Source organism: Erigeron canadensis, chromosome 7 (assembly GCF_010389155.1).
Source record: "Erigeron canadensis isolate Cc75 chromosome 7, C_canadensis_v1, whole genome shotgun sequence".
Taxonomy (NCBI): Eukaryota; Viridiplantae; Streptophyta; class Magnoliopsida; order Asterales; family Asteraceae; genus Erigeron; species Erigeron canadensis.
The window spans coordinates 37567069-37594115 of NC_057767.1; the positions used below are offsets into that span (position 1 = coordinate 37567069).

Genomic DNA, 27047 nt, shown 5'->3' on the forward strand with positions numbered 1-27047 from the left:
TATGTTGGATCCACAATTAATCCAATAATGGATCCTTAATTACGATCATTTTTTAATTTTGAATTAAAATATAAAGATGTGAGAAGTTTATATCTAAACTTAACGAGCATAATATCCGCGCGTTACGGCGGAATTTTGTTTTAAGAATGAAATAGATTCGGTGGTAGTTTAGTCCAACTGTAGAGGTAGGTATAGAAAAATGTATTAAGGTAAGGGGCATTTTAGACTTATCAGGTTCTTAATGACTTAAAGCTAGTTTGCTTTATAAGAGAGTATATAAGGTAAGGGGCATTTTAGACTTATCAAGTTCTTAATAACTTAAAACTAGTTTGCTTTATAAGGGAGTATAGATATCTAAGCAGTAACACCTACATACCAAACCTTATATATTATATAGTCATCTAAAATGTTTAGTAATGTTCTTTGTCATTTTCTTACCACGCACCTTCTTGTCAGTTGCGTATTTTAAGTTTAAAGAGAATACAAAATTTCAAAAATTGCGATTATATAAATATGAAGAGTTAGTGTACGTTGTGCGTATTTGTATAGCTAGCACATCCACCAATTATTATTATAGTATATATGGAGTCTCCAACATTGCCGGAGAGTTTTAGTAACCGGAATCATCAAGCTATCCAAGAGCTCATCCAAGGCCAAGAATCGATCAACAATCTTACTGATCTTCTTTGTAAACCACAAAAGATTGAACCTAGCCCGATATTAGATGAGGATGGTGTCGTTGCTCGAATTCTTGAGATCTTCGAGAATACCCTCTCAATAATCAAGCATTCTTCGTGTGTTTCGGATGGGATGCACTTAATAAAACCGGACGAAAATCAAAGCCAAGTAGCACCCGGAAAAAATAAAAGAAGGTATATATGTCTAATGATTTGTATCACTCTTTGCTTTTGAAGTAGTCCACCTTGTGTATTTAACAAATTGCATCATATGATTTCAATGTTTGCCAAATATTAAAGTTTATATAAAATTAATTAAGCCGCAGAAAAAGAAAAACCACATGGAAATCCACACAAGTGACTTCTGTTTTGGTTGATGATGGATATGCATGGAGAAAATATGGCCAAAAACAAATTCTCAACTTCAAACATCCAAGGTATGTTTAGTTTTTGAAGTAAATATGATTTAGGTTCTTGATGTTGAAAAAGAATATTAATTTGACGGTATTGAGTGTACATATATATGAGCCTTCTTAATTTGACAAATACTTGGTTTATATAGACTAGGAACTTTAGAGAAATTAATTATGTGTATATAAGAAAAGTAAATTTTCCATATATACTTATAAGATTATGTATGCTAATTTATTGATATACAGGAGCTATTATAGGTGTACTTATAAGTTTGATCAAGGGTGCCTAGCAACCAAATATGTCCAAAAGATCCAGGACAACCCATCTAAATACGAAACTACCTACATTCGAAACCATACTTGCAATAATCTACTCAGAACTCCTCCAATCATTTTGGATTCTATGAACCCTACCGACACCTCAATTCTTCTCATCAACTTTTCCACAAACAGGTTCATTGAACCGAAAAATGTGGATCCTTCTACCAAATTTGTGAAACATGAACTCGACGACGGTTTCCCTCCTCTAGGTGATATGAATCCTAATTACTTGTCCCCGTCCTTCATTAGCCATGTACCGTGGGAAGCATATAATTAAACGTGTTCTAGGAGTACCATCCGAACCAACATCATCAACGACTGAATTATCAAGGCTAGATCATGGAAACATCGTACCATTAAGGGTACATTCGGGGTATATATGATCGATACCATTAGACGATAATAATCGATGCCCGATGCTTATGGTTATGAGATGGATCATATGTTAATGTTGAAGGAATAATCTCAAAGATTTTCGTTTTTGATATTGCTTTTAGCAATATTTGCTTAAATTTCAAAATGTAACTAAGCCAAGTGCGCGCAAACTTTAATTAAACATAGATTTTATGCTCAAGTATAAGTGTAAAATTTAGTTGAACGTAATATTTTTACATATATAAATAAGTGACAAAAATGTAGACGATTTATACAGGTAATTTCCGAATACATTAAAAGTTAACATATTAATTTTCTAGCAATTAAACTTATGCTCGCTCAATGCAACGATAATGGTGATAACGGCGATGGTGTGGTGGCCGGTGATGGTTGTGGCATGCATGTGGCGGTAACAATAATGATAAATGTAAAAGTAATTAATGTTAAAGGTGACAATATAATTATTTTAAGGGTTCGAGAATCTATATTGTAAATTATTTTATGAAGAGTATTATATGTATTTTAGGTAAAAATATTTAAATTAATGAATAAATAAAAATAGTATTTTAGATAGTTCAAAATTATAATCGAAAAAAGAGAAGAGTTGATGCTTTATATAGTAGTATAGATATAGATAGTATTTTAGGTAGTTTAAAATTATAATTAAAAAAAGAGAAAAGCTGATGTTTTATATAGTAGTATAAATATAGATATAGATACAGATATAATCATATACATATACTTATTGTCTAACCCTACAACATGGTAATTAAGGTAAAAGAGATTGATTAATATTGGAAAGTAGTAGAAACCAAACAGTTTAATGTATAAATACGATTACAATATAACAAAAATAAATTACAAATTAAGTACATGAAAAGCCAACGAGTTGGTGACTTATTGGTAAAGTTTTAGATCTCAGAGAAATTCATCAGGATTTGAATCTTATTTTCTAAATTTGTAAGAGTAGTTGATTATTAGGAGGGTTTTCGAGAGTCTTAAGTTTCATCTCAAGCATATGTGGTTCGAGCTCCGGATACTACTAACTACACACTAGTTGTTAAAACGAAAAATACACAGAAAAACAGAATGAAGAAGAAAGAGATGTGGTTGTTCATGCAAGTCTTTACCACGTACGGTTTCCTTCAAACAGAATATTAATGTGTGTTTCGTAGAGTATAAAGCTTGAGCAATGTACTGACGGAGTTGATTCTTGCCTAAAAAGTGATTGGAGTACTGGTGTTGATTAAAATGGGTGTGTAAATTCTTCGTCCCGTTTTAAATTTATAATTTGATTTTCCATTTTTTTATATTTAAATGCAAATACTTTTTATTCATGACATATAATACTTGATATTAATTATATTAATTGATTGGTTTATATTATTTTTCAATGATATAAGTTTTTTATCAACTAATATATAATAAAAATAAAATATTTACTTTTAAAGTTAAAAACAAAAACTTATAGCTAAAAAAGTATCATAATGGAAGAGCGTAGTGTTTGTTGCCTTTTCATTTCGTTGGGGGTGTTTCTCCTCCCATTGTAAGCCCAGATTTATAGAGCCAGAAACCAAATGATGGATTTAATTACTGATTATAACTTGTCATTACAATCATTATGAACACACTCAAGTTAAAGTTATATCAAAACAGCCTAATCATTACGACCTTTCTGATAATTTGTCATTACTACAGAAGATAAAATATAATATATGCGTTTAGTATTTTATAATTATATATGTTCTTTAAGTTGATTTTACTTACATGTTATACATTTAAATTTATATATCTAATAATTTGTTTTATCTTGAAAATGACTACTGTGTATTTAATCGAAACCGGCAAAATCTAGCTAGTATACATAGTGACCATTTTTAAAGCTAATTAGCATTTTGATAATGATTAATTATTTTTTGTACTCATCCCGTTTTATGGTGACGATTCCTGCCATCACTCAAATTTCGTCATCACGATAAATTATTTTTTTATTTAGTCAAAATTTTGATATAAACTATGAAAGTTTTATTTGTCCTTTTATAGATACTTTCACCAACTATGGAGTTGTGTGCAAAGTTTGACCCGTTTATGGTCTTAAATAAGACTAAAGATATACCTATCAATGTATATATCCACGTATGATACTTGTTGCCATTACAAAAAGGTACTAAATGGGTACCCGCGCGATACGGCGATACCTTTTTAGTGATGGTTAAATGTGTCGGTACCTTTTTGCAGTTGAATAGAGAGAGTGGGGCCAATCTTTTTGTAGATTGATGTTGATTGCCGTCGAGATGAAACTAATTTTTATATTAGGGTTCAGGCTAGAGCAAGAGAGAAGGGATTAGGGATAGATATTGGGAAATAGATGGAAGGGTAGTACGGGAAAATCAAGAGTGGAAGGGATATTTGTTTGTAGGAGGGTATAATAGGTATTTCAAAGGTAGAATGGTTGAAAAAAATAGGTAGTTTGCTTTAATATGGAGTATAGATAATTAATTTTACAAGATCGGTATAGAATTAGGGTGCGTTTTTTTTAAACGTTTGAACCAAATATCATAAACGGAAAATCTAAATTATATTGTTTTAATCGGTCCACGTTAAAAAGTCCGCCCAAAACTTAATAGAGGAAAAATCCTCTAATAGTCTTCCTAAAGACAAGAAAACATATTAGTGGAAATTTTACCGGTTGCAACGTGTAAGTTTGGATAAGTTTATAATTCCTTTTTTTAGAACAGCGAATGTCCAGACCACGGATATCCGGACTGAATATCATGGGCCTATCCGACCCCCTCTCCGACCGATCCAACTATGTTTTATGTTTTTTTATGTTTCCGTGGTTTGAATATGTCACTGTGACATGCATCAAAGGGCATTTGCTTAGAAGGCGTATGAAGGGTTTTTTTACCTATAGATCGGGGTTTAAACTATGGCCGGGTCTTGTAAGTTTTATTATCCTTAAAGAAAAAAATGTTTCCTTTAAAAATAACACAACTCCTAACTTTTTGGCACTAACTGCAACTTTAAAAACCTCAAATTTCTCTCCAATGTTACTAATTAATATATGGATAGGAAATATTTATTGATAGATATTAGTAGTTGTTTGATTAGCTTGTTAGTTGTTACTGCTGTACGTATATTCTGATATAATTATTAAAGTGAAAATTTTGATGTTTATCCAAAATTGTGTTTAATGTAAAAACAGGATAATAAGTTCATGAAAAAAAAATTTATACTGATTTTCCCACCTTTACCCATACCAAATTCAGTGTCACTTAAACCAATTTGGATCACATATATATATATATATATATATATAACTAATTATCATTATTTAAGTGTATAATAACACATTGGCCTGTTAAAATCAAGAAAATCATGTTTTTTGTTTTGTGCATCCATCTTGGATGCATATTCTTCAAAATGATGCATCCACCAAAAAACATGATTTTTTCGATTTTGACGGATCAATGTGTTGTTAAACACTTAAATAATGATATTTAGTTATATATATATATGGTAACACTCCGCTGAGAACAGTCTTAAAATAAGAACGGTGAGAACACTTAAAAAACATCATTTTGATGCATTAAAAGTCCATAAAACTAACATATTGCATAACTAATTATCATTATTTAAGTGTTTAACAACACATTGATCCGTCAAAATCGAAAAAATCACGTTTTTTGGTGGATGCATCATTTTGAAGAATATGCATCCAAGATGGATACACAAAACAAAAAACATGATTTTCTTGATTTTGACAGGCCAATGTGTTGTTATACACTTAAATAATGATAATTAGTTATGTATTACGTTAGTTTTAATGGACTTTTAATGCATCAAAATGATGTTTTTTAAGTGTTCTCACTGTTCTTATTTTAAAATTGTTCTTATTTGATTGTCCCCTACATAGATACATATATATATATATAGTTTTCTTATTTTAAAAACCATTTTTTTGTAGGAACCATAAGAACTGTTAAAATATGCATTTGTTTACATTTTTTTTTTGCTTATTCACATGTGAAATAATGTAAAAATTTATGTTGTAGAAGAAACTTTTTTAAGAAACCTCAAAAATAGTCTTTTGTAAACTTATAAATGAATATGTTCATGTTTTTTGTTTACATATTATAAACGGCTATATATAAGGTTTTGAAAAAAAAAATTCTTTTACAACACATGTTTTTATGACCTTTCAATTCACATGTGAATGAACAAAAAAAAAAGCATGTGATCTAGATTACCATGTGAATGAACAAAATAAATTTTACGAGTTCTTACAGTTCTTGCAAAATAATGAGTTCTCAAAATAAGGGTCCTATATATATATATATATATATAAAAGAAGATTTTTAAATTTTTATTTAATTTGTTTATTCATGTATCTAGATTAATTACCTGAATGTCAATGTTAACTATGTATGTCACTATGTCAGGTTATTTGGAAAAGAGTTAATTGCAAAATTGGTCCATGTGGTTTGTACATTTTAGCAAGGGGGGTCTCTATTCAAGAATCATTACAATAAGGGTCCATATTTTGAGAATTTTTTTGCAAAATTGGTCCAAATTTAACAGATCCGTTAAATGTGACCGTCAAGTATGCACCTGTGGGGGTATTTATGTACTTTTCACCCCACAAGGACCCACATTGCTAAAATGGAAAACCACAGGGATCAATCTTGCAACTAATACCTTGATATATATATATATATATATTTAATTTAAGAGATTGTAACATACAACTATCTGCTCGTTAGGTATATAATAGTAAATTTATATGTACCTTAAAATTTTAATAATAGAAATATAACTTATATAAATACTTTTGTTTTATAAAACCGATTTATATATAAATTTTTGTTATTATATAAACTTAAATAAATAAAAGATTGTACGTTAGGAATTTGATATTTATTAAAAAGAAGACAAAAAATTTGTTCGAGTAATCTAAATGTCATATATGGTATTTTAGTTATCGATTCTCGAATCAAATACACAAAAAGTCAACCACATTTTTTAAAATAAAATAAATTATTAAATAAATAAAATACACGAAAAGTCAACAACATTTTCTGTCTACTTTACTCGAGAATAGATAACTAAAATACCATATATGACATTTATATTATTCGAATAGATTTGTTTTTTTGTTTTTAATAAATATCAAATTCTAACATACAATATTTTATTTATTTAACCTAATATAATAACAAAAGTTTATATATAAATCAGTTTTCTAAAAAAAAAGTATTTATATAAGGTATATTTCTATTATTAAAATTTTAAAGTGCACATAAATTTAGTATTAGGGACTTAATAAGCAGATAATTTTATGTTACAATCTCTTAAATTAAATATATATATATATATATATATATATCAAGGTATTAGTTGCAAGATTGGTCCCCGTGTTTTTTTCATTTTAGCAATGGGGGTCCCTGTGGGATGGAAAGTACAGAAATACCCCCATAGATGCACCCTTGACGGCCACCTTTAACGGATCCGTCAAATTTGGACCAATTTTGTAAAAATTTATCAAAATAGGGACCCCAATTGCAACGATTCTCGAATAAGGACCCCCTTGCTAAAACGGACAAACCACAGGGACCAATTTTGCAATTAACTCTTTGGAAAATTGTATGTGTTTGTAATTTGAATTATTATGCAATTGGAATAAGTCTGCATAGCATGTTTGTGAAGTAATAAAAATAATAGTATATGTTTTGTACATATTGAACTCTGGTATGTGAGATGAACGACTACTATATACCCATAATACGTTTAGTATTATGGGTATATTTCCCTTTAGAATAATTAGAGGCATATAAGCAGCATGGTTGGATTAATGGTAAACACTTTTGCATCTGAAAACAAAGGTTATGGGTTTGATCTTCATCCCATGCAAAGATTTGAGGGTCTTTTCTACTATTTAGGTAGAAACTGGAATCAGCCTCTACTTAGGTAGAGGTAAAGTTTGCCTATATCTTAACCTCCCCATACACTGTCGAGGTATTAAGGCTCAAAACCCACAAAAGATAACACTGAACAGTTTCTTTCTTTCATTCTTAGAATAATTAGAGGCATTTATATAAACCTTTTTCATGATAGATTTTAATTCAGGTTTTGGATGGGCTCGACTAAAATTACATAATTTGAAAACCAAACCATCAAACCAATGTTTAATGTATTCGGTTATATCGAAAACCCAAACTATTTAAATCCAAAATGACCAGTCCGAAGTATAAGTTTTTTTTTTTAAAAAGTCCAAAATGACCAGTCCGAAGTATAAGTTAGTTGGAAATGAATTTTCTCGGTATATTCTTATTTTTCCTTTTTAGTATACGCATGCATCTCGTTTTCTATCAGTCAATTAATTGTCTACAAAATATATTAAGATATACATCTTTCTTTTCCTATATAATTATCATTGAGAAGTTTGTCGTGATGGCTATATACTTCATGTACTTTGAAGCTAGCTAGCTCACCACCACATTTTGCAATTATGGCATCATCTTCTTGGCCGGACAGTTTACCAAGCAAACGGATCAAAGTCATCGAATACCTTGTTCAAGGCCAAAAATTGACAAATAGGCTTCTTGGAATGCTGCGACAATCCGAAAAGTCTATGTCAAATGACCAAACATCAGTGGATGATGTTGCGGTTCAAATACTAAAGATGTTTGATAGCACACTTGCAATACTAAGTTCATGTACCTTCAACGAGATTCCTCGTGGCGAAACAAAATATTTAAGCAATTCTAATGCCCAAAATACAGAACACACCGACGAAAGTGTTCAAATTATCACACCCGTAAAACCAAAAAGGGGATGTCACAAAAGAAGGTACATATATATATATATATATGTTTCATATATCGAAATAATTTGGGTTTAGATAACGTTACTTATAATTAATCATTGTGATAATTTGGATACATATATGTATATACAGAAAAGGCTCATGGACATCAACGAAAATTACTTCTGCTTTGGTAGATGATGGATATGCATGGAGGAAATATGGTCAAAAGGTGATCCTCAATAAAAAACACAAAAGGTATAGTAACACATTTTCATTCCAAGTAATTTCCTAGAAATTAATTACCTGTGACGTTTACTAATAAAGACAGATAGGATATCACTTTCGATGGCTATATATATATTAAGGATTTATTATTAGTTAAGAAATATTATTAAATTATCGATTTATATATCATATTATACCATTAAATTAATACAGCTTGTATAATATACTTAAACAATACGCATTGTGTCAGATAATTTGAAATGTATGATATTTTATCATCTTCCATTAACTACTATAGCTAATGTTAATTGCCATGTTTATTTAATATACAGAAACTACTATAGGTGCACTTATAAATTTGATCAAGGTTGTCATGCAACCAAACAAGTTCAAAAGATTGAAGATAATCCACCAAAATATAAGACAATCTATGATGGACAACATACTTGCAACATTTTACGAAGGACGATCCCTCATCAAATAATCTTGGATTCTTCACATCATCCAAAGGATAACTCAGTCCTCCTTAATTTTGCCATAGAAGGGCTCACTAACAACAACAACTACAACAACCAAGTTGACCTTTCTCCAGATTTACGACACAGACAAAAGTCGTCGCTAAATCATTGTCTATTGTGGAACCGAACCAAGCAAGTCACACAAGCTATATCAAAGCCTATCTCTATGACGATGTCGTCTGGGTTGGATAATCACGAGGACATGGTTTCTCTAGGTGTGTGTTCTTCTGCATGAAGCTAGTAAGATATGGTATTATCTTGGTTCAAGTTAGTTTGTTTTAGTTTTTGAGTGCTTTCTAACATATACATATGTATATGGGAATTAGAAAAATGTAACTTTTTTATGAAACTAATCCTGATTTAGCTAAGTTAACTTTGTGCTCTAGCTAGCAATAATAAGGCATGAGATAGTGTTGCAATATTATATATAACTATAGGTGTGTTACTTAAACTAATGAATAATTAAGATCATATCCTATGCATGCTTAATTGGGTAATTAGTTTAACTTAAGTGAGTACGCACATAGTTATAGACCTCAAGTGTGTATATATATATATATATATATATATTAGGGGTAACACTCTGGTGAGAACACTTTTAAAATAAGAATGGTGAGAACACTTAAAAACATCATTTTGATGCATTAAAAGTCCATAAAACTAACATAGTGTTTAACTAATTATCATTATTTAAGTGTTTAACAACACATTGATCCGTTAAAATCGGAAAAAACACGTTTTTTTTGTGCATCCCTCTTGGATGCATATTCATCAATATGATGCATCCAACAAAAAACGTGATATTTCGATTTTGACGGATCAATGTGTTGTTAAACACTTAAATAATGATAATTAGTTATCACTATGTCAGTTTTATATACTTTTAATGCATCAAAATGTAGTTTTTAAGTGTTCTCATTTGTTCTTATTTTAATTTTGTTCTTATTTGATTGTCACCCTATATATTAGGTATATATATATATATAATATAACTAAAATAGGGGGTTCGGGGTACACTTGGCACCCTTAATCTCCCTCCTTTAACCTAATTCTCCATCCTTATTAATCCTCTAATTTTTTAATATTAATCTAAGTTAATTTACACTTTTTGGTTTTCCATCACAAGTTTACACTTTAACCCAATCCAAAACAATTATTTTACACTTTTTGGTTTCCCATCACGATTTACACAACTTAAAAATAACTAACTTACACTTTTTTTAATTTCCATCACCAATTTACACTTTAACCAAATTTAAAATTAATTAATTATACTTTTTGGTTTTCCATAAGCAATTTACACTTAAAAACAATTAATTTACACTTTTTGGTTTTCCATCACCGATTTACAATTTCACCAAATTTAAAAATAATTAATTTACACTTTTCGGGTTTATTGGTAATTTATAATATAACTCACGCACGACAACAAAAAAAAGATGCTACGATCAACTACAAAAGAGTATGTATTTTACGACTCCATGTTGTGCATGTATGGACTGTTTCAGAGTGGAACAACCCGAAGAAAGTCAAAACATTCGAGATGGTCTTTGTTAATGAATTGGTATGTATTTTTCAGATTATATAGCTTACACTTTTAGAATATAAGAACTGTAAATTTTTTATAGTTGAAAAAAAAGGTAAATTGGAATCAATATTTATATGGAGTTAATTTTCGTATGTTTCTTCTTTAGCTTTCATATTGATTAAATTGTGTTATATGACTTAACTAATCTAAATATTAGCCACGCTATATCTTTCTATAAGTTTTTAGATAAAAAGTCAAATTTTGTTATGAGTTAGATTATGATTACTTTAATATATCGATTATGATTATTTTTTTCCTAGATCTGTATGAAAAGATATTTATTCGATTCTTATGGTTAATTTATTTGGGGTTTATATTTTAAAATTGAATTAGATACATAGAAACACACTAAGAGAACTTATCAGCTTTTCCATGGGTTTTTTTTTTCTATTTACAGGGCATTATCATACATGACTCGGTCAATGGTGAATGAGCGGAAAATTTTAGGAGTATTTTGAGAGATAGAGTGGCTATTCAGCTAGCAAATTTCTAAATTGATTTTGATATATCTATTTAATATATTTAATATAACTATTTAATAATAATAAAATATATTTTGAGACTACTCGTCCATTGGACGTGTCTGAACACTAGTATATATATGTATATAGGGAAAATGGAATATAAGGATGTCCGACACCTAAGCTTAGGTGTGGAACCTCTCACATACTAATATTTTATTATTTATTATTTAATGAATAAATGCCTAGACCCCCATGAATTTTATGGCTTATAAATTAATATTTGAGTGTCTGGCACCTAAGCTTAGATACCTAACAGCCTTATATTCTCATCCCCTATATATATGTAGTGTTGGTACCACATAGGGAGCAAAGAGACAAATGTCCCCCTCAAAATTTAGATTTTGTCATTTACTTTTTAAACTTTTCATCGATTTGTACAAATTTCTTATACTAACATTTTGACCTTTTTTATATTATTTTTTATGGATTTTTATTTCTGCTTTCTTTTTTTTCTAAGTTAATGTCAATTAAAAGTGTGGGAGTCCCACTATATATATATATATATATATATATGACAAGTCACACACCTAACTAATACGTGATGGATAATGGTGCATGGGAGCTCGGCATGGTATTTTTCACGATGTGTTCTGCTTTGCCAATTAATTTGAAGGGTTAATAATGTTACAATCTCTTAAATCTGATTTAATAATTGTTTTTATCCATTTAATATGGTGTTTTTAATTGGATAATGATAAAAATGCCTAATAATGTGCCTAAAAGTATGCCTAATACATTTAAATTTTGACACATGGATTCCACATATTCTCTTTCATGATCTTTACTATTGGATTTGTCATGTGTCAATCCCTCTTCATTAGGCATACTTTTAGGCCCATATTTTAAGTACATTAATCATTTTTCTTTTAACTTAATGCGTAGATTGCATTGAGGATAATTTGAATAAATCAATGTTAACGTTGTCACTACCTGGCATATACGACTATTGTAGAACAGTAGAAGGTACGTAAAAAAACAAAAAAGAAAAAATTTGTGAATTTGTCGTTTTATGGCGGCTACATCTCAACGGCACGTGCCATTTATTACCATTTGAGACAATTGACTGGTCAACTACTTCGATTGAAGCTCAAGTTATGGGTTCGAATAGATTTCTTCCCAACAAACTAAGTTTTATTTGATAACTTGATGTTTCAATATAACTGGGTGATTTCGCAAATAATAATATGACGCAATGATATATATAATGATCCGTCAAAAATTTAAAAATTCTTGTTAGAAAAAACAAACATGAAGTCAACAATATAACGGCGTAAATAATTTAGCCACTTTAGATTTGAGAATTGATATCCGTACCATGAATTTTGATTAAGTTACCGCACTGTACAAATGAAACAGTGTGATAATGCATGTATATGGTAGATATATCAAATTAGATGATACTAATATCATCTCCCTTTAGATTTGGCTATTGAAGAATAAGATTTTTACAGGACATGATAAAAGGTAGATTGTTAGATAACGTATTCTTAACTTTAAAATATACCATAATATTTAAACTTTCGGTATGACAGTATCCATTGTAACCTTTTGCGCATAAGTGTTTTTATATATTGTATTCGAAAATGATTTTTATGTAACCATCGTAACTTTATGTAACCATCATAACGATGAACGGGGATTTATGTTATTGTAAAAAGCTTTTGCTTCGAATTTTACTAGATAAAAATCATCATAAAGATGAACAGGGTCTTACATGTGCTGCTGTCATTAGAAAAGGTTTTTAATTCGAATTGCTAGATAAATATCTTAAGGTCATTAAGAAAAAGGTTTGAAAATGGTTATAAAAAACATACCGCAGTTTGGTTGTATATATGACTCAAATATTCCTTATACGTAAGTAACTTTGAACAAGAAAAACTTTTCGATTACCAACTAGTTTATAATTAAATTCAATATCGCCTCGCGTCCCGACCATGGAATTTTGGTTAATCCGACCAGCAACTTTTTGCGGCGACGTAATTCCATGATGTGACAACCTTGGGGAAAGAAGTTTAAACCAACTGTACTACGTACACTCACTCACCACTAACTGAAATTTTTAGTAACCCATCACTCATTACAATTTTATTTTCATTTTATTAAAAGCTAAAATTCCATTAAACATAAAAACATTACATAATAATTTTATTAAAAACATAAAACCATTATATAATAATACTAAAACTGAAAAAAAATTATAATTACCAAAACCTAACAATATTACTTAACGCCAACCCAATTGAAAATCGGTTGAGGATGTCACTGTCTCCGTCATTGCGATGGATGTATTCATAGTTTTTCAGACTAACGGGAAGCCCGGTCGTCTTGACTTGCGTATTCTTCTCCCGGGTCTGTCTCGTAACCTTCGGGTCGACCACCATCGACATTACCTTGCCGAAATTCCATGTGTTCAAGCATGGCCGTTAATGTGAAAACGACACTTGTAAGGCTGGCAAGGGCTTGATCCAACCAGACGATCTTCTGTTGAAGATAAGTACATATGAGGATGTTAGGATGACGTCCCAAAGCTTGAAGTTGTTAGATTTCTGCCATGTAAGCCTTCCTGGTTTATTCGTTATGCTTTGAATAACAGCTTCCACCTCTGATCTATGTCTGGCGTTGTTAAGCATGTAAAGTTTGTTATTTGATTTAGTTGTTTCAACTTCCTTTCATTGGTTATCTAATCGTTTTAGAAAGACACATGTCTCTTGCCCATTATGGCAAACTAGTCATATTTGTATAATACCGAAGCCTTTCTAATAAATATATATATATAAGTGAACATTAAACATATCTATACTCCATTAATAAGCAAACTACCTCACCCCCTTTTAACACTTCTACCTTTAAAATGTCTTTTATGCCCTCTTAATTTACACTGCCCTATTTTTTTTACATCACGCTCATTACACACACATACATTCATCTGATTTCTGATTTTCTCTCCCTCCCCCTTCTCTGATTTTCTCCCCCCATAAACACCATCCACCACCGCCCCAAAAACCACCATCCACTGCCGCCGACTTATTTTTTTTCTTTTTCATCGCCGCCGCCCCACAAACCACCATCAAACAACCGACGTTTTTTTCTTATTCCCCGCTGCATCGTGCGGGTACAACGCTAGTTTACGTATATTAATTTACCATTTCTAATTTGTAAAATTAATTTGTAGGGAGTGGCTAAAAATAGCCTAAAATCAAAATGGATCAATGGATAAAAACACAAAATGACAATTTGTAATCTGTTAAGATAATTTATTATTGCCAAACTCCGTGATAACACTCGTATAGGCATATACTCGTAATTTGTTTTATTTATAAGACACACTTGCATCCCACTTGACATTACTACGTCATTCTATGGACGTCATACTAACATCACGTTTTTTTCACGCAGGTCATTCTGTAACGCGTGTAATCACCTCTTTCCATTGATTAATTTAGTAGACTGCATAAGAATATAGGACAGTTTGGCGCGTGAGCATTGGACTGGGTGTCATTTAAAGGTTCATGACGTTTTTGATTATTTTAAGAATCTATGTTTTATAAGGATAACATCCTAATTTTCCGTAGATAAATATAGGAAGATGTGCTTTGAGGTACTAATGAAATAGCAAATCATGGAGTCTCATTTTGGCCAAAAAGTTTTCCATACAACCCAACCACACCCATCCAAGAGCTCGACCATTCAAGTCCAAATATCTACCGGTGACATTCGGGATTTCTCTCGATTGTCTAAAGGCATATTGATTGATCCAACGTCAAACAATCGTATATCAACTCAACCTTTGAAAATGTTTGACAACTTTGAATTCTCATCCATCGTGAGCGGTTATAGTGTCAATCAGGTTCATCTCCCAATAAATGGTGTGTGTTTCTCACATAACTTTTCAAGCCAGAGATCAATGAACGTAAACAAGGCGGTTAAACTTGCAAAACCGGTGAAAAACAAAAGAGGGCGCTATATAAGGTACGTGTTTAAAGTTACAAAGATAATAAATTTACCAAACATTTGAATTTATTTACCAAAAAATAGGGTAAATGCAAGGCTTCGACATTATACGGTGAGGTTTCCCGATTTCTTATGCTAACTGAATGTTCGGAAAAAAAAAAAACGTACAACCTCTTATATATTGTTAGTGGGATATAAGTCAAAACTTATGATCGATCTATCATCTCATTTAATTCAAGTTATAATAATGATTTCTATAAGAATAGTTACGTTTGCTTATATTTATTAATCATTTTACTGTTGGTCATATTTCACAACTTGATAACAAGAAAGTATGTGAAAATAACATGTATGATGTATGTCCCGTTTGTACAACTTATTCATCAATGACAATATATATATTATCTCTCACAGTTTCACTTGAATTTTAGTGTATGCTTATGTAACTTTAAACTTTTTTCTCTTTGTTTGGCCACATGTAGAAAGAGCTCATGGACATCTACACAAGTAACTTCGCTGATTGATGACGGGCATACATGGAGAAAATATGGTCAAAAAGAGATTATAAATGCAAGACACAAAAGGTTTCACTCTTTCTAAATTCGAAGCTTTTACTTTAAGTTATAATAACAAAACATATATATTTTTCAAAACATTAGTTACTTGTAAGCATCTTTTTTTTTTAACATTCTAGATTTTTTTTTTTATAGATTACGAGCAGCTTAATCGGTAAACGATAAAATAATTACAGCTTAACAAAATTGGTTTTTTCTAATCATTGACAAAATGACAGCTATGTAATATTACTTTTGTATATCAACTACACTATAGGTATATCAACTACGTCTATGGAGAAAATAGGGTCAAAAAGAGATTATAAATGCAAGACACAAAAGGTTTTACTCTTTCTAAACTCGAAGCTTTTACTTTAAGTTATAATAACAAACATATATATTTCTCAAAACATTAGTTACTTGTAAGCATCTTTTTTTTTTAACATTCTAGATCCTTTTTTATAGATTACGAGCAGCTTAATCGGTAAACGACAAAATAATTACAGCTTAACAAAATTGGTTTTCTCTAATCATTGACAAAATGACAGCTAAGTAATATTACTATTGTATATCAACTACACTATAGGTATAATAAGATAGTTTATTTTTATGAACCGAGTCTTTAAAAAATTAAAAGAGAAATAAATACAGCTCAAAAAAATAATATTTAAACTGAATCAACTGACAACACAATGTCTCTATTTTATAGCAAATGAGTTTTAGGTATGACAAACTAGCTTATTTAAATTAATTTAGATGTTTCTTGGACTGCAAAAAGTTATAAAGGCATTTAACATTTTTGATATATATTTTAGTAGTTAATTCTTTGGCAACATTTAACTTTTACATATATGCTTGGTGTGTCTATCGATATGTAGGAACTACTATAGGTGCACCCACAAGTTTGACCAAGGCTGTCAAGCAACCAAACAAGTTCAAAAGATTGAAGATGAGCCACAAAAATATAAAATCACATATCATCGACACCACACTTGCAAGAATTTCCTAAGAACCCCTCAAATATTTTTGGATACGACAGACCATAATGATACATCTGTCCTTCTAAATTTCGAGTCAAATGAGCTCATTCTGAATGACAAATTAGTTGATGCCCATTTTCCTTTACATACACAAGAAGAACCACCAACATACCGTTTTTCGTCTCTAGAGTCATTGAACAATCAATCGCCTTCGTTTGATAATAATCCACCCCTTAATGTTATTATCTCGGATCCCTCTAGGTTGGAACATGGAGAAGAGATTTCAACAGGGTTATATTCACCAATTTATGAGATCGACCATATACTTGAAGATATCGATTTGAGTGAAATTCCATTTGATTTTACACATTGACGGCCTACGGATTTGTATTGTTTGCAAGTATTATGAATGCATAAATGGTCAACAAATAACATGAAAAATGTGAACCAATTTGTTTGTATATATAGAAGTTAATTCAAAATAAGCAATTTCAATTCATTTGTTTCTAAATTTTGTTTTACATGTATGTTTGTGTGGGACAAGAAGATGGCTAATAAAGCAACATCATGTTTTCCATTCGTTTTTAAACTTATCGGCTTTACTTACAAAGATAAAAAAGTACATTTCGTGACTTACTATAACTTTGAGTCGGATAAGCGAAATGTTTGGGTGTGGAATAAATAGCAAAATTAGTAAATTAAAAAAAAAAAAATCAGAGGGCAAGATTAGAAAAGATAATTAGTGGATACCACATGTCACCTTCCTATTGTATTAGGAAAATTATTAGGCTATTTGATTAGGAGAATTTGTCATTTTTCTTCTTTTAATTTACTAAGAATAATGATAAACTATTAAACATTGAGAACGTATTGTTTTTGTCCCCATTTAAACTTCTTTTTTTTTTTCTCGGACTCCCCATGGGCCATGTCTCCATGTATCATTTAGTTCAAACAAACTTAAAGCCCATATCAATATATGGGCTGGTTTTTATGTCGTTTCATATTATTTCCCTTATTGGGCTAAAGATGCCCATGCCCAGCCCAAGATACAAAAACACACACACTCACACATAAAACCAAACCAGTGCCAACCGTTATTTATGTGAAATTTGAAATCCAATTTTTCCGATTGAAAACAAGAGAAAGTGAAACTAGGTAAACACATTAACATAATCACAGAATTCTTTTTCGGATTTTAATAACGATATTTCTCATTAGCAAAAACTGTTGTAAGCAAATATAACAATCAATAGTTATGGTCTTATGGACAATATCTAGCATTGTACCCGCGCGATGCGGCGGCGATTTGGTGTTGACGACGATTGGCGATGGTGACGGTGGCCGTGGTGGTGTTGTTCATGGTAGGTGCAACTGTGTAAGTAATTTGTGTAAATGTAATTGATGTAAAGTGATAGTAGATGTAATTTAGAAAATAAAGTATTAATGATATAAATTAATTTATAAAGGGTAAAATGGTAATTTTTCATCTAACACTTTTATGAGAGAGAAAATGATAATTATTATAAGATAGTATAGATATATATATTATAATGGGTAGATTTAACCACAAATTCACAAATGTATATAATTGTTGATTAGGTAAACGCATCAAGAATATGATAGATATAACGGTTTGATAATTAATGAAAATTAATACGACTATACGAGTACATGTTTGGAAGATGTGAAAAAGAACAAAAGAACAGATAATTCATTCAGATATCTAATATGGAAGGATTCCAAATTAGTCAATTTAGAATATAGATAGATAGATAGATAGATAGATAGATAGATAGATAGTAGTCATAGTACGGAAATAAGAGACCAGACATGTAAAAAACCATTACTCCTTCACATATAGAAAGTAAAACGTACGTATGAACAAATGATTCCTTATATATTCTAAACATAGATTTGAATTCCCTCTTATAATTCCGTCTTATAATAGTAACCCAATATGGTTCATAATTTGATAGTGTTATATGTCGATGAATTATTGTCTCGCATAGTCACACTCGGCCCAAAATATATAATCCTTTTTTATAAAGATAAGGTAATTACTTACTCTATAACATCAAACATGATTAGCCAAAATGTGAGGTAGCTCACATTTGTTACACACAAGTTGATTTACACCATATACAAGGGGATTCGCTGGGTATTTTTTTTTTCTCCCGACTTTAAGAGTCGCGCTGTGAATTAAACAAGTTAATGCGAGTCGCAAACTTATGATTGTTCTAGTTTGATAATATGTTTATATATATATATATATCATATTTATGATCAAATTATTTTGTATCTCATATATCCATATTTTTTATTTTAGTATGACTTTAGAGATAACTGTAAGTTTATGACTTAAAAATATCAAATATGTAATATATTGTTATAAATACGTCATATTCATATAATTATACAATATTATGTAGTATATATATAAAAATGTTCCGACTCTTACGAGTCGAGTCACGAGTTAAAAATTATATTTCTGAGTCGAGTTAAAAATTACGAGTCGACAACACTATGAACACGCTTGTTAAAGTCTTTGTCTTATGGGGTGAAAACCAAATTAATTAAGTTCAAATCTTGAGATGGAGTAGATTAGTTTGTTTTTAATTATTAATTGGTGTAATTTAGATTAAATTTGCTTTTAACATTGACGAAAACAACGAATATGATTGATATATGGCATGTAGTTTAATTTGTGTTTTCCACAGTCAAAACCGATGGAAATATATATTCCGTCTAATACGTATTTCTTTGCAAGGATGATCTGTTCTACACATAAAATGATTAAAGTCACGTAGTTTTGCTATATATTGAGTAATTGAGAATCAAAAAAGACATATATATATATATATATTAAATATAAGGAAATGATTAATTTTCCTAACCAAATAGCTAATTTTCGAGGGAGTTATCTAACGCGGACCTGATTAAGACAACGTATATTAGACCTCTCGCTATCGAATCGCGACACGAAGTTTCAAGCGAAATTTATCTTTCAAAAACATAATACTGTTAACTAGTAAACTGAAACAATTTAACACAACTTAAAAATACATTTAAATCTGGTTAATTTACTTCCAACTTATGTGGTCGATCAGCAACCTTAGAAACAATTTAACACAATGTATTTTGACTTTTTAAACAATCAAATTAACTACTCGTAGTAAACTGAAAATATTGAGTAATTGAGAATCAATTCTTAGATCACGTATTCGGTATCATGTCCATTATTAGAAAATATATCTTGCCTATAACCGGATGACATCACGTAATCACTACGAAGGTTGATTCCGTGAATGTGACTACAAATTAAGGCTAACTTGAGCTGACACATCATATCCTTACAAATCCTTACACATCCTTATAAATCCTTAAAATCTTATAATTTTACCTCCAACCATACAAACATCCTTACATATCCTTTAACTCCACTAAAAAAAATATATATATATATATAAGTAAGGGCACCTAAGGGCATGCTTTTGGGTAAGGATATGCATGAAAAAATATTTAGTTTTTGACAAACTTCAACCGCAAAGGATATCTAAGGGCATCTAAGGGCACCCAAAGGCGCCCAAAAACATCCCCATTGGAGATAGTCAAAAGAGTCTTTTTGAAAATGAAAATATGTAACGTTCGTTTATAAACAAGTTTCACCGTTAGTCTTCGGGGGCAAAGATTAATTAAGGCTTCGTTTCAAAAATAGTAAGAAGTGTTGTTATACATCAAAAATGACTATTAGTGTAGGCGGTTGAAAATCTGAACTTTTTTTAATAACTGCTACCGATATTGTATATTGCTGGGTACAAGTTCGTTGATAATGTTATTTGTCTTTTATTTAAGCATACATTTGTTTTCTAACAACCCAAGGTTAATATGGCCATTTCGCAAATTAAGCATTCTAGATCATTGTATTATGCTCGCAATACGTCATCACCAGCCGTTGTGCTAACGTCACTTGTTATTTTTCATAAATTTACGAGAAATTTCTTGTTACTTGTCTAAGAAAATGCGTTTGTCTTTCAAAATTCATTTTTTCGATATTTGGTATATATAAATAGTAAAGAGTGTGCTAGTGTCTTGCTTATGTACTAGCTATAGATAACATTTTCTAATTCGAAACACCATCAAATAATAGTAATATAATTGTATATATGGAATCTCCAAATTGGCCGGAGAGTATACCTAGCAACCGAAAAAAAGCTATTCACGAACTCGTCCAAGGCCAAGAATGGACCGAGAAGCTTCGTGAGATCCTTGGGTGGTCGATCGAGCAGTAACAATCTGCAGCTTGACCCCAAATCAATCGACGGGCTACTAGTCCAAATCTTGGGGATGTTTGAGAGTACACTCTCAATCATAGGCTGTAATAGTAGTAGTGTCGAAAGACAATCTCCCCTTCCATCAACCGGATTGCATGTTTTCCATAGTCCGAAATCAGAAAAATTCAACGAGAGTCATGGGACTACTATAATACAGGTGAAAATGATACGAGAGTGTTATAAAAGAAGGTAAAATATATAATACAATCTATAAATATGTTCTATGATCTTGATCAATTGATATAGCCCCTTAGTTTGATTTTCTTTGTAGCCTATGCATAATTTAAATATTGTTGTCATATTTATCCTTTAAATATGACCACCCAAATATCAAAGCTAGGCACACCTTGTTTACTTTTGGAGTTGATATAATATTCATTCATGATTCAGTGGCGTATCCAGAATTTTAAACCAGGTAAATTCTATTTTTACGTATTTAAATCGAAAAAATGATTGAATTAATTTGTCAGGTCGATCGGGTCGGACTGACACTGACACCATTCACAACATGAATTTTGCTTGTTACAAAAAATAAGACATTAATATCATCTAAAGCATGAATTTTGTAAACCAATAAATTATGAAAATATATCGAGACATGCATTTTTTCTATATAAACTCAAAGCTTTGTCATACTATTAAATAATAAACTTTTTTTGTTATTCAACTTTATGTGTTTTTATTTGTTTTACAAGAAATTAACTATTCAAAACTTCCATTATAAATTTAAAAAGAAATAATCATGTACATTATTTTTTAAAATGTTGTGGGCTATCAGCTATGTAATATTTTTTGTTAAACTAGTCCGATCATTTGTATTAATTGATCAAAAAATATATACATGAAATGAGTTTGAATGGTCATTTTATAGTTAAAAGCTCAAGGACATACTATGGAATTTTAATTAAATTTAAAGGGGTTCAATAAAAAATAATGATAAATGAAAAGTATTGACTTTCTCTTTCTTTTGTGTCATCTTCCTCAACACATTTATAACCAAAAACCTCCATTAAAGCTTGAAATCTCATTTTCAGCTTCTAACAACTAGATCAATGGTTAGATAAATAACTACTATGTTCATCATAAAGCTTCTAACATATAAGGTAGGTCCTTATAAAAAAAATTACATAGGTCCTAAAAATAATTATCCTATAAGCTCTAAATATTTTTTCAAAACTAAAGTAGGTCCTTTAATCAGATGACAAGTTGCGAATTATTAAATATTGTCTCAAAATGCAGAAAAAACGTATGTACATCCACAAAGCTAACTTCTATTTTGATTGATGATGGGCATGCTTGGAGAAAATATGGTCAAAAGGAGATTCTCAATTCTAAGACATCAAAGGTTCGTTTATTTAACCCCAAAATTAGTTAACTCATTAATCGTTTTTAGTTCATCTAGCTAGTTAACCCTAAGACCAGTGGCTCGGCCTTGTCACTCATAGGTCGTATGTAAGGAGCGTGTATATATATATATGTGTAAACGAAGAGTTGCCCACCAGCTGCCACTTTCTAGAAGTAACCTGTTGGGAGAATTGAATTTAAGTGGTTGAATTAACTTGACACTATCCCTGTTGGGAGCTATGTGGGTACCAATTCAGTACATGGGATCAAACTTACAACGAGCCCCTCCAATCATTTTGGATACGCCGGATCCTAGAGATACCTCTATCCTTGTTAGATTTGGAGCTAAGGGGCTCATTGAGAAGAAACAAGTTGACCCTTATTTCCCAACCATGAAAAATGAACAAAGCATGGATACTCCCATGTCTTCCAACACCTATCAATCGTGGGATCAATTTACACATGTTTCACAAATTCCGGTGGAATCAGTATCTATGATTTCATCAAGTTTTCATGATCATGTGGACATGATATCACCCGGGGTATATCCGGGGTTGGATCATGGGGACACTAGAACAACTCAAGGTTATCGATCATGAGATGGAGCATATGATGGGAATGAATGCTTTCCATGAAATTCCTTATTGATTAGATTACATTTTTCTTATCAAACATATACTCAATCTAGATAGAGATGGGCATTTATGTATATGTAATCGAGCTCTTTTACGGATACAAATCTAAATTTGGGTATTAGTCGAGCCTAGCTTACACTATCCATGAAATATCGAATGAAATCGATATTTACTTGCGCTATTTGCCTATAAACATATGCAAGTTTTATCTTTTTAATAGATTGTTAAAAGATGAAATAAAAAAGGCGTGGATCATAGTTGGTCCTGTTGCCTTATGAATCCGGGTTAGGGATGAGCGTTTAGCCCGAAAACCTGTGACCCGTTTCTAACCCGACCGTAACCGGCCCGACCCGACCCGCCCGGACACCAAACGGGTCGGGCCACGGTTCAACTTTTCGTGGATTTTCGGTTCACCGGTCGGGTCGGTCCAAAACCGTCAAAACCCGCCAAAACCCGACACAACAAAAAAAATGTCCAATAAATGGTATTGTATTGAAAATATGTGTAGAAAACAAGAGGTAGTATAAGCTTGAAGAAGAGGTAGAAGAAGAAATTAAAGATAACCCATGAAATAAATAGAACAGAGGAACTATATGTTGATGTTATACACTAATATATGTTATATATATAATTAAAAGAAGAATGAGTTTAAATGGTAAGATAAAAGAGTTTTTTTGTTTGAGTCGAAGACTATAACCATGGTTGTATATATGTAAGAGAAAAGGAGATAGTACTAGGGTAGTACTATGAATCGATCTGTGAAGATGTAATGTCAAAAATATGAAGGTGAAACAACAAAGAGAGAGATATTTTGGTGCATTGGTTAATGCGAAGTAAATGAAGGATAAATGTACACGTCTCACTCCATCACCAATTTCCCATACTAGTATTAATTTATTATTAAATTAATTATTAATTATTTATTGTTTTACAGTCTTTTACACACTATTTTACCAACTTTTTTTAGAAATCACTATGACAAATTTTTTATTTTCATACTTTTTTCTTTGAGTAGACCAATTATAAAAAAATCTTGCCCTTTCTCTCGAGATTCGGAAGCAACGTCTTCAAGGTGTGTTTCTTTTACAGTATTTATGCTTAATCTTCTTGCCCATGTGATTATATTTTTGGGAAAAATAAATCTGTCTTGCTGTTGAAAAAAAACAACACAGGGAGTCTCCCCTCCACCACTTCGGCACCTCCAATAATTCACAAGGCACACGATCACGTATAGAGCCCATAAAGCTCAGTCTCCATCCTTCATTCTCAGCTCAAAAAGTAGCAGCAACCCAGCTAGTAGTCACTTTCGGGTCACCCCAAAAAACCCGAACCTGACCCTGTTAAACCCGGGCCTGAACCGACCTGCCCGGGGGGTTAACGGGCTGGGTCTCGGTTTCACTTTTCATGCATTTTCGGGTCACGGGTCTACACGGGTCGGGCCGGTTTTTAACCCCTGCACATCCCTAATCCGGGTAGCGTTTGTAGTATCTTAATATATATTATAAGACAGTTGAACTAATGACTAATTAACTAATTACATCGTTCGATTTCATCAAATTGACTTTTGATGATGTCATCATTTAGATAAACTACAAATTAAAAATCCTAATAATCATTACCCAAATATATTATTATATTAATATTTATATTAATTTGTAGAAAAGTCTCATTAATTTACACTTTTTTGTTTTACATCAATAATTTACACTTTTTAGCCCTGAATACTTAATTTATATTTATTTTTAGCCATCAACTTGAGAGAATTTTTTAAAATTTACAATCATTTAATTAAATAAAAAAAATTTAACCTATGAAATATTTTCTACAAAAAATTATTTAAAAATCTAATGACTTATTAACAAATATTAGAAGAGTCCTAATTGTTATCAAATTATCATAGAACAAGTGATTGAAAATAAACATATGCTTGTTATGAACACGCATCATGATTAAATACATATACTTGAATGTCATGTTCGGGATCACAAATATGTTTATATTTTAATTCTTAACTATTTTTCCTAATAATATTACATTATGAGTACATCTATTTCAAAATATATTATAATAGAGAAATTATTATATATAGCATATGCCTTGTGGAATGACTACGGCAAACAATTCCATCAATATGTCTAGGCTAATAATGACAGTGAGGAACCTATGATTATTGTACTACAACTTGCAAAATATAACACTTAAAACTGTTTTTTTTTTTTTAAATTATAAGCTTTTATGATTATCTAGGACTTAATTATATTCAATCATATAATATAATGTTATAAACTTTCCGCTGCCTGTTATAACACACTACATAGTACGTACCTTCCACACATACATCGAATGACGTACTTAAATACATATACACTATTCATACTATTGTACGTGGTAATCTTTTGTATTTATTGTCTCCTTATCATTTCAAAGAACTTAGATAGTGTGATTAAAACTTATGAATTAATTAGGACGCCTTAATTACCACTAATTCATCTCAGATGTGGTTTAAGGGTATATTAATTAGCGTATATATATAGCATAATTTGATTCATTTTGTTTATAGCTTCTTCTCGGTAGCGGAACATTTATTTTTACAAATATATAAATCAATCAAGAAACTAAACAAAATTTGTAAATAATTGAGTACTAATTAATGGAGTATATATTGAAAAAGTTAGAGTTCATTTTATGGTGGTAGCTTCACGAATAATAGATAGATATACTTATATATGTGTTCATGCATTGAGCCTCATATATACAAATCAAGAGCAAGAAGTAAATGTGACCTATACTAAAGTAATATAGTTAGTTTACTAAATAAAAGTTTTAACTATTGTTGAATAAAAAAAAAATTACCAATAAACTAAAACAGTATTGACATGTTATTGAAACGACATGTGGCATATCGTTTGATCGACAAGTTTCTTTTTAATATAACTATTTTATTAAATAAGGTTTTTTTAGTTATATATAAATTCAATTTTCTTATTAGACTTAAAATTAAGCTCTAACTTTTGACTTATCTATATCTATACTATATTATAAAGCATTTTGTCCTTTTTGAAAAATCTCAATCCATGATTTGAAGTACCTAAAATATCATTCTTCTTTATTCACTAATTTAAGGGAAATAATTAATCCTCCTAACCAAATAGCCTAATAATCCTCCTAACTATGAGATGATGACATGTGAAAAACCAAGGGGTAAGATTAGGAAAGAGAATTAGTGGATACCACATGTCACCTTCTTAATGTATTAGGAGGATTATTAGGCTATTTGGTTAGGAGGATTTATCATTTTTTCTTAATTTAAACATCCTTAGCTAATATACCTATGATATCTTTAAATCTCAACCACTTATTTTTTTTCTCTCTCCCCTATAAATCATTTTATTCATCTAATTCGTTCAAAATCTTTTATTTCAAAAACCGTATATCAATAAATTATAAAAATTGTATGAGTGTTCTTAAAATTTCATTCTCTTTCATTAGAGATGTCATTCGATATACTTTTGACGAATTTTTAAATGCGAGAGCGGAGCCCATACGGATAAAGCATTTGGCTATTACACTCTATGACATATCACCTCCTATGACCTATCACTCTACCATATCACCGTCGCAATACGCAGGCACTTTCTCTCGTTAATACAAAAGAGATTATAACCTTATTTGGTTGATCGTTTTCTCATTGATAAATTGTTCTTTTTCTAGTTCTCAATTCTTCAAAACCTATTACTTATATTAATTATAATAAGTTATTAAGATGAAAACTTCAAAAATTTGAGTTTACGATCTGAAATTAC

The 27047-nt window shown here is 30.6% G+C and overlaps 3 protein-coding genes across 4 annotated transcripts; all 3 read left to right on the top strand.

Annotated features, from left to right (window-relative positions):
• Positions 1 to 17: 17 nt before the first annotated feature.
• Positions 18 to 2097, top strand: LOC122608151 (probable WRKY transcription factor 70). Of its 2 annotated transcripts, none has more exons than XM_043781242.1 (3): positions 18 to 872; positions 998 to 1114; positions 1337 to 2097. In XM_043781242.1, the coding sequence occupies exons 1-3, from the start codon at positions 583 to 585 to the stop codon at positions 1686 to 1688; spliced, it is 759 nt and encodes a 252-aa protein (XP_043637177.1). In that variant the 5' UTR covers positions 18 to 582; the 3' UTR covers positions 1689 to 2097. The 2 variants fall into 2 exon arrangements, with proteins under 2 accessions (XP_043637177.1, XP_043637178.1); XM_043781243.1 differs by having other exon boundaries at positions 1004 to 1114.
• A 6144-nt stretch (positions 2098 to 8241) lies between these two features.
• Positions 8242 to 9740, top strand: LOC122608150 (probable WRKY transcription factor 70). The gene is made up of 3 exons (XM_043781241.1): positions 8242 to 8635; positions 8745 to 8849; positions 9152 to 9740. The coding sequence occupies exons 1-3, from the start codon at positions 8295 to 8297 to the stop codon at positions 9570 to 9572; spliced, it is 867 nt and encodes a 288-aa protein (XP_043637176.1). The 5' UTR covers positions 8242 to 8294; the 3' UTR covers positions 9573 to 9740.
• A 5211-nt stretch (positions 9741 to 14951) lies between these two features.
• Positions 14952 to 17445, top strand: LOC122608540 (probable WRKY transcription factor 67). The gene is made up of 3 exons (XM_043781643.1): positions 14952 to 15418; positions 15883 to 15984; positions 16833 to 17445. Exons 1-3 carry the CDS (start codon positions 15069 to 15071, stop codon positions 17305 to 17307), a joined length of 927 nt encoding a protein of 308 aa, XP_043637578.1. The 5' UTR covers positions 14952 to 15068; the 3' UTR covers positions 17308 to 17445.
• The last annotated feature ends 9602 nt before the right edge of the window (positions 17446 to 27047 follow it).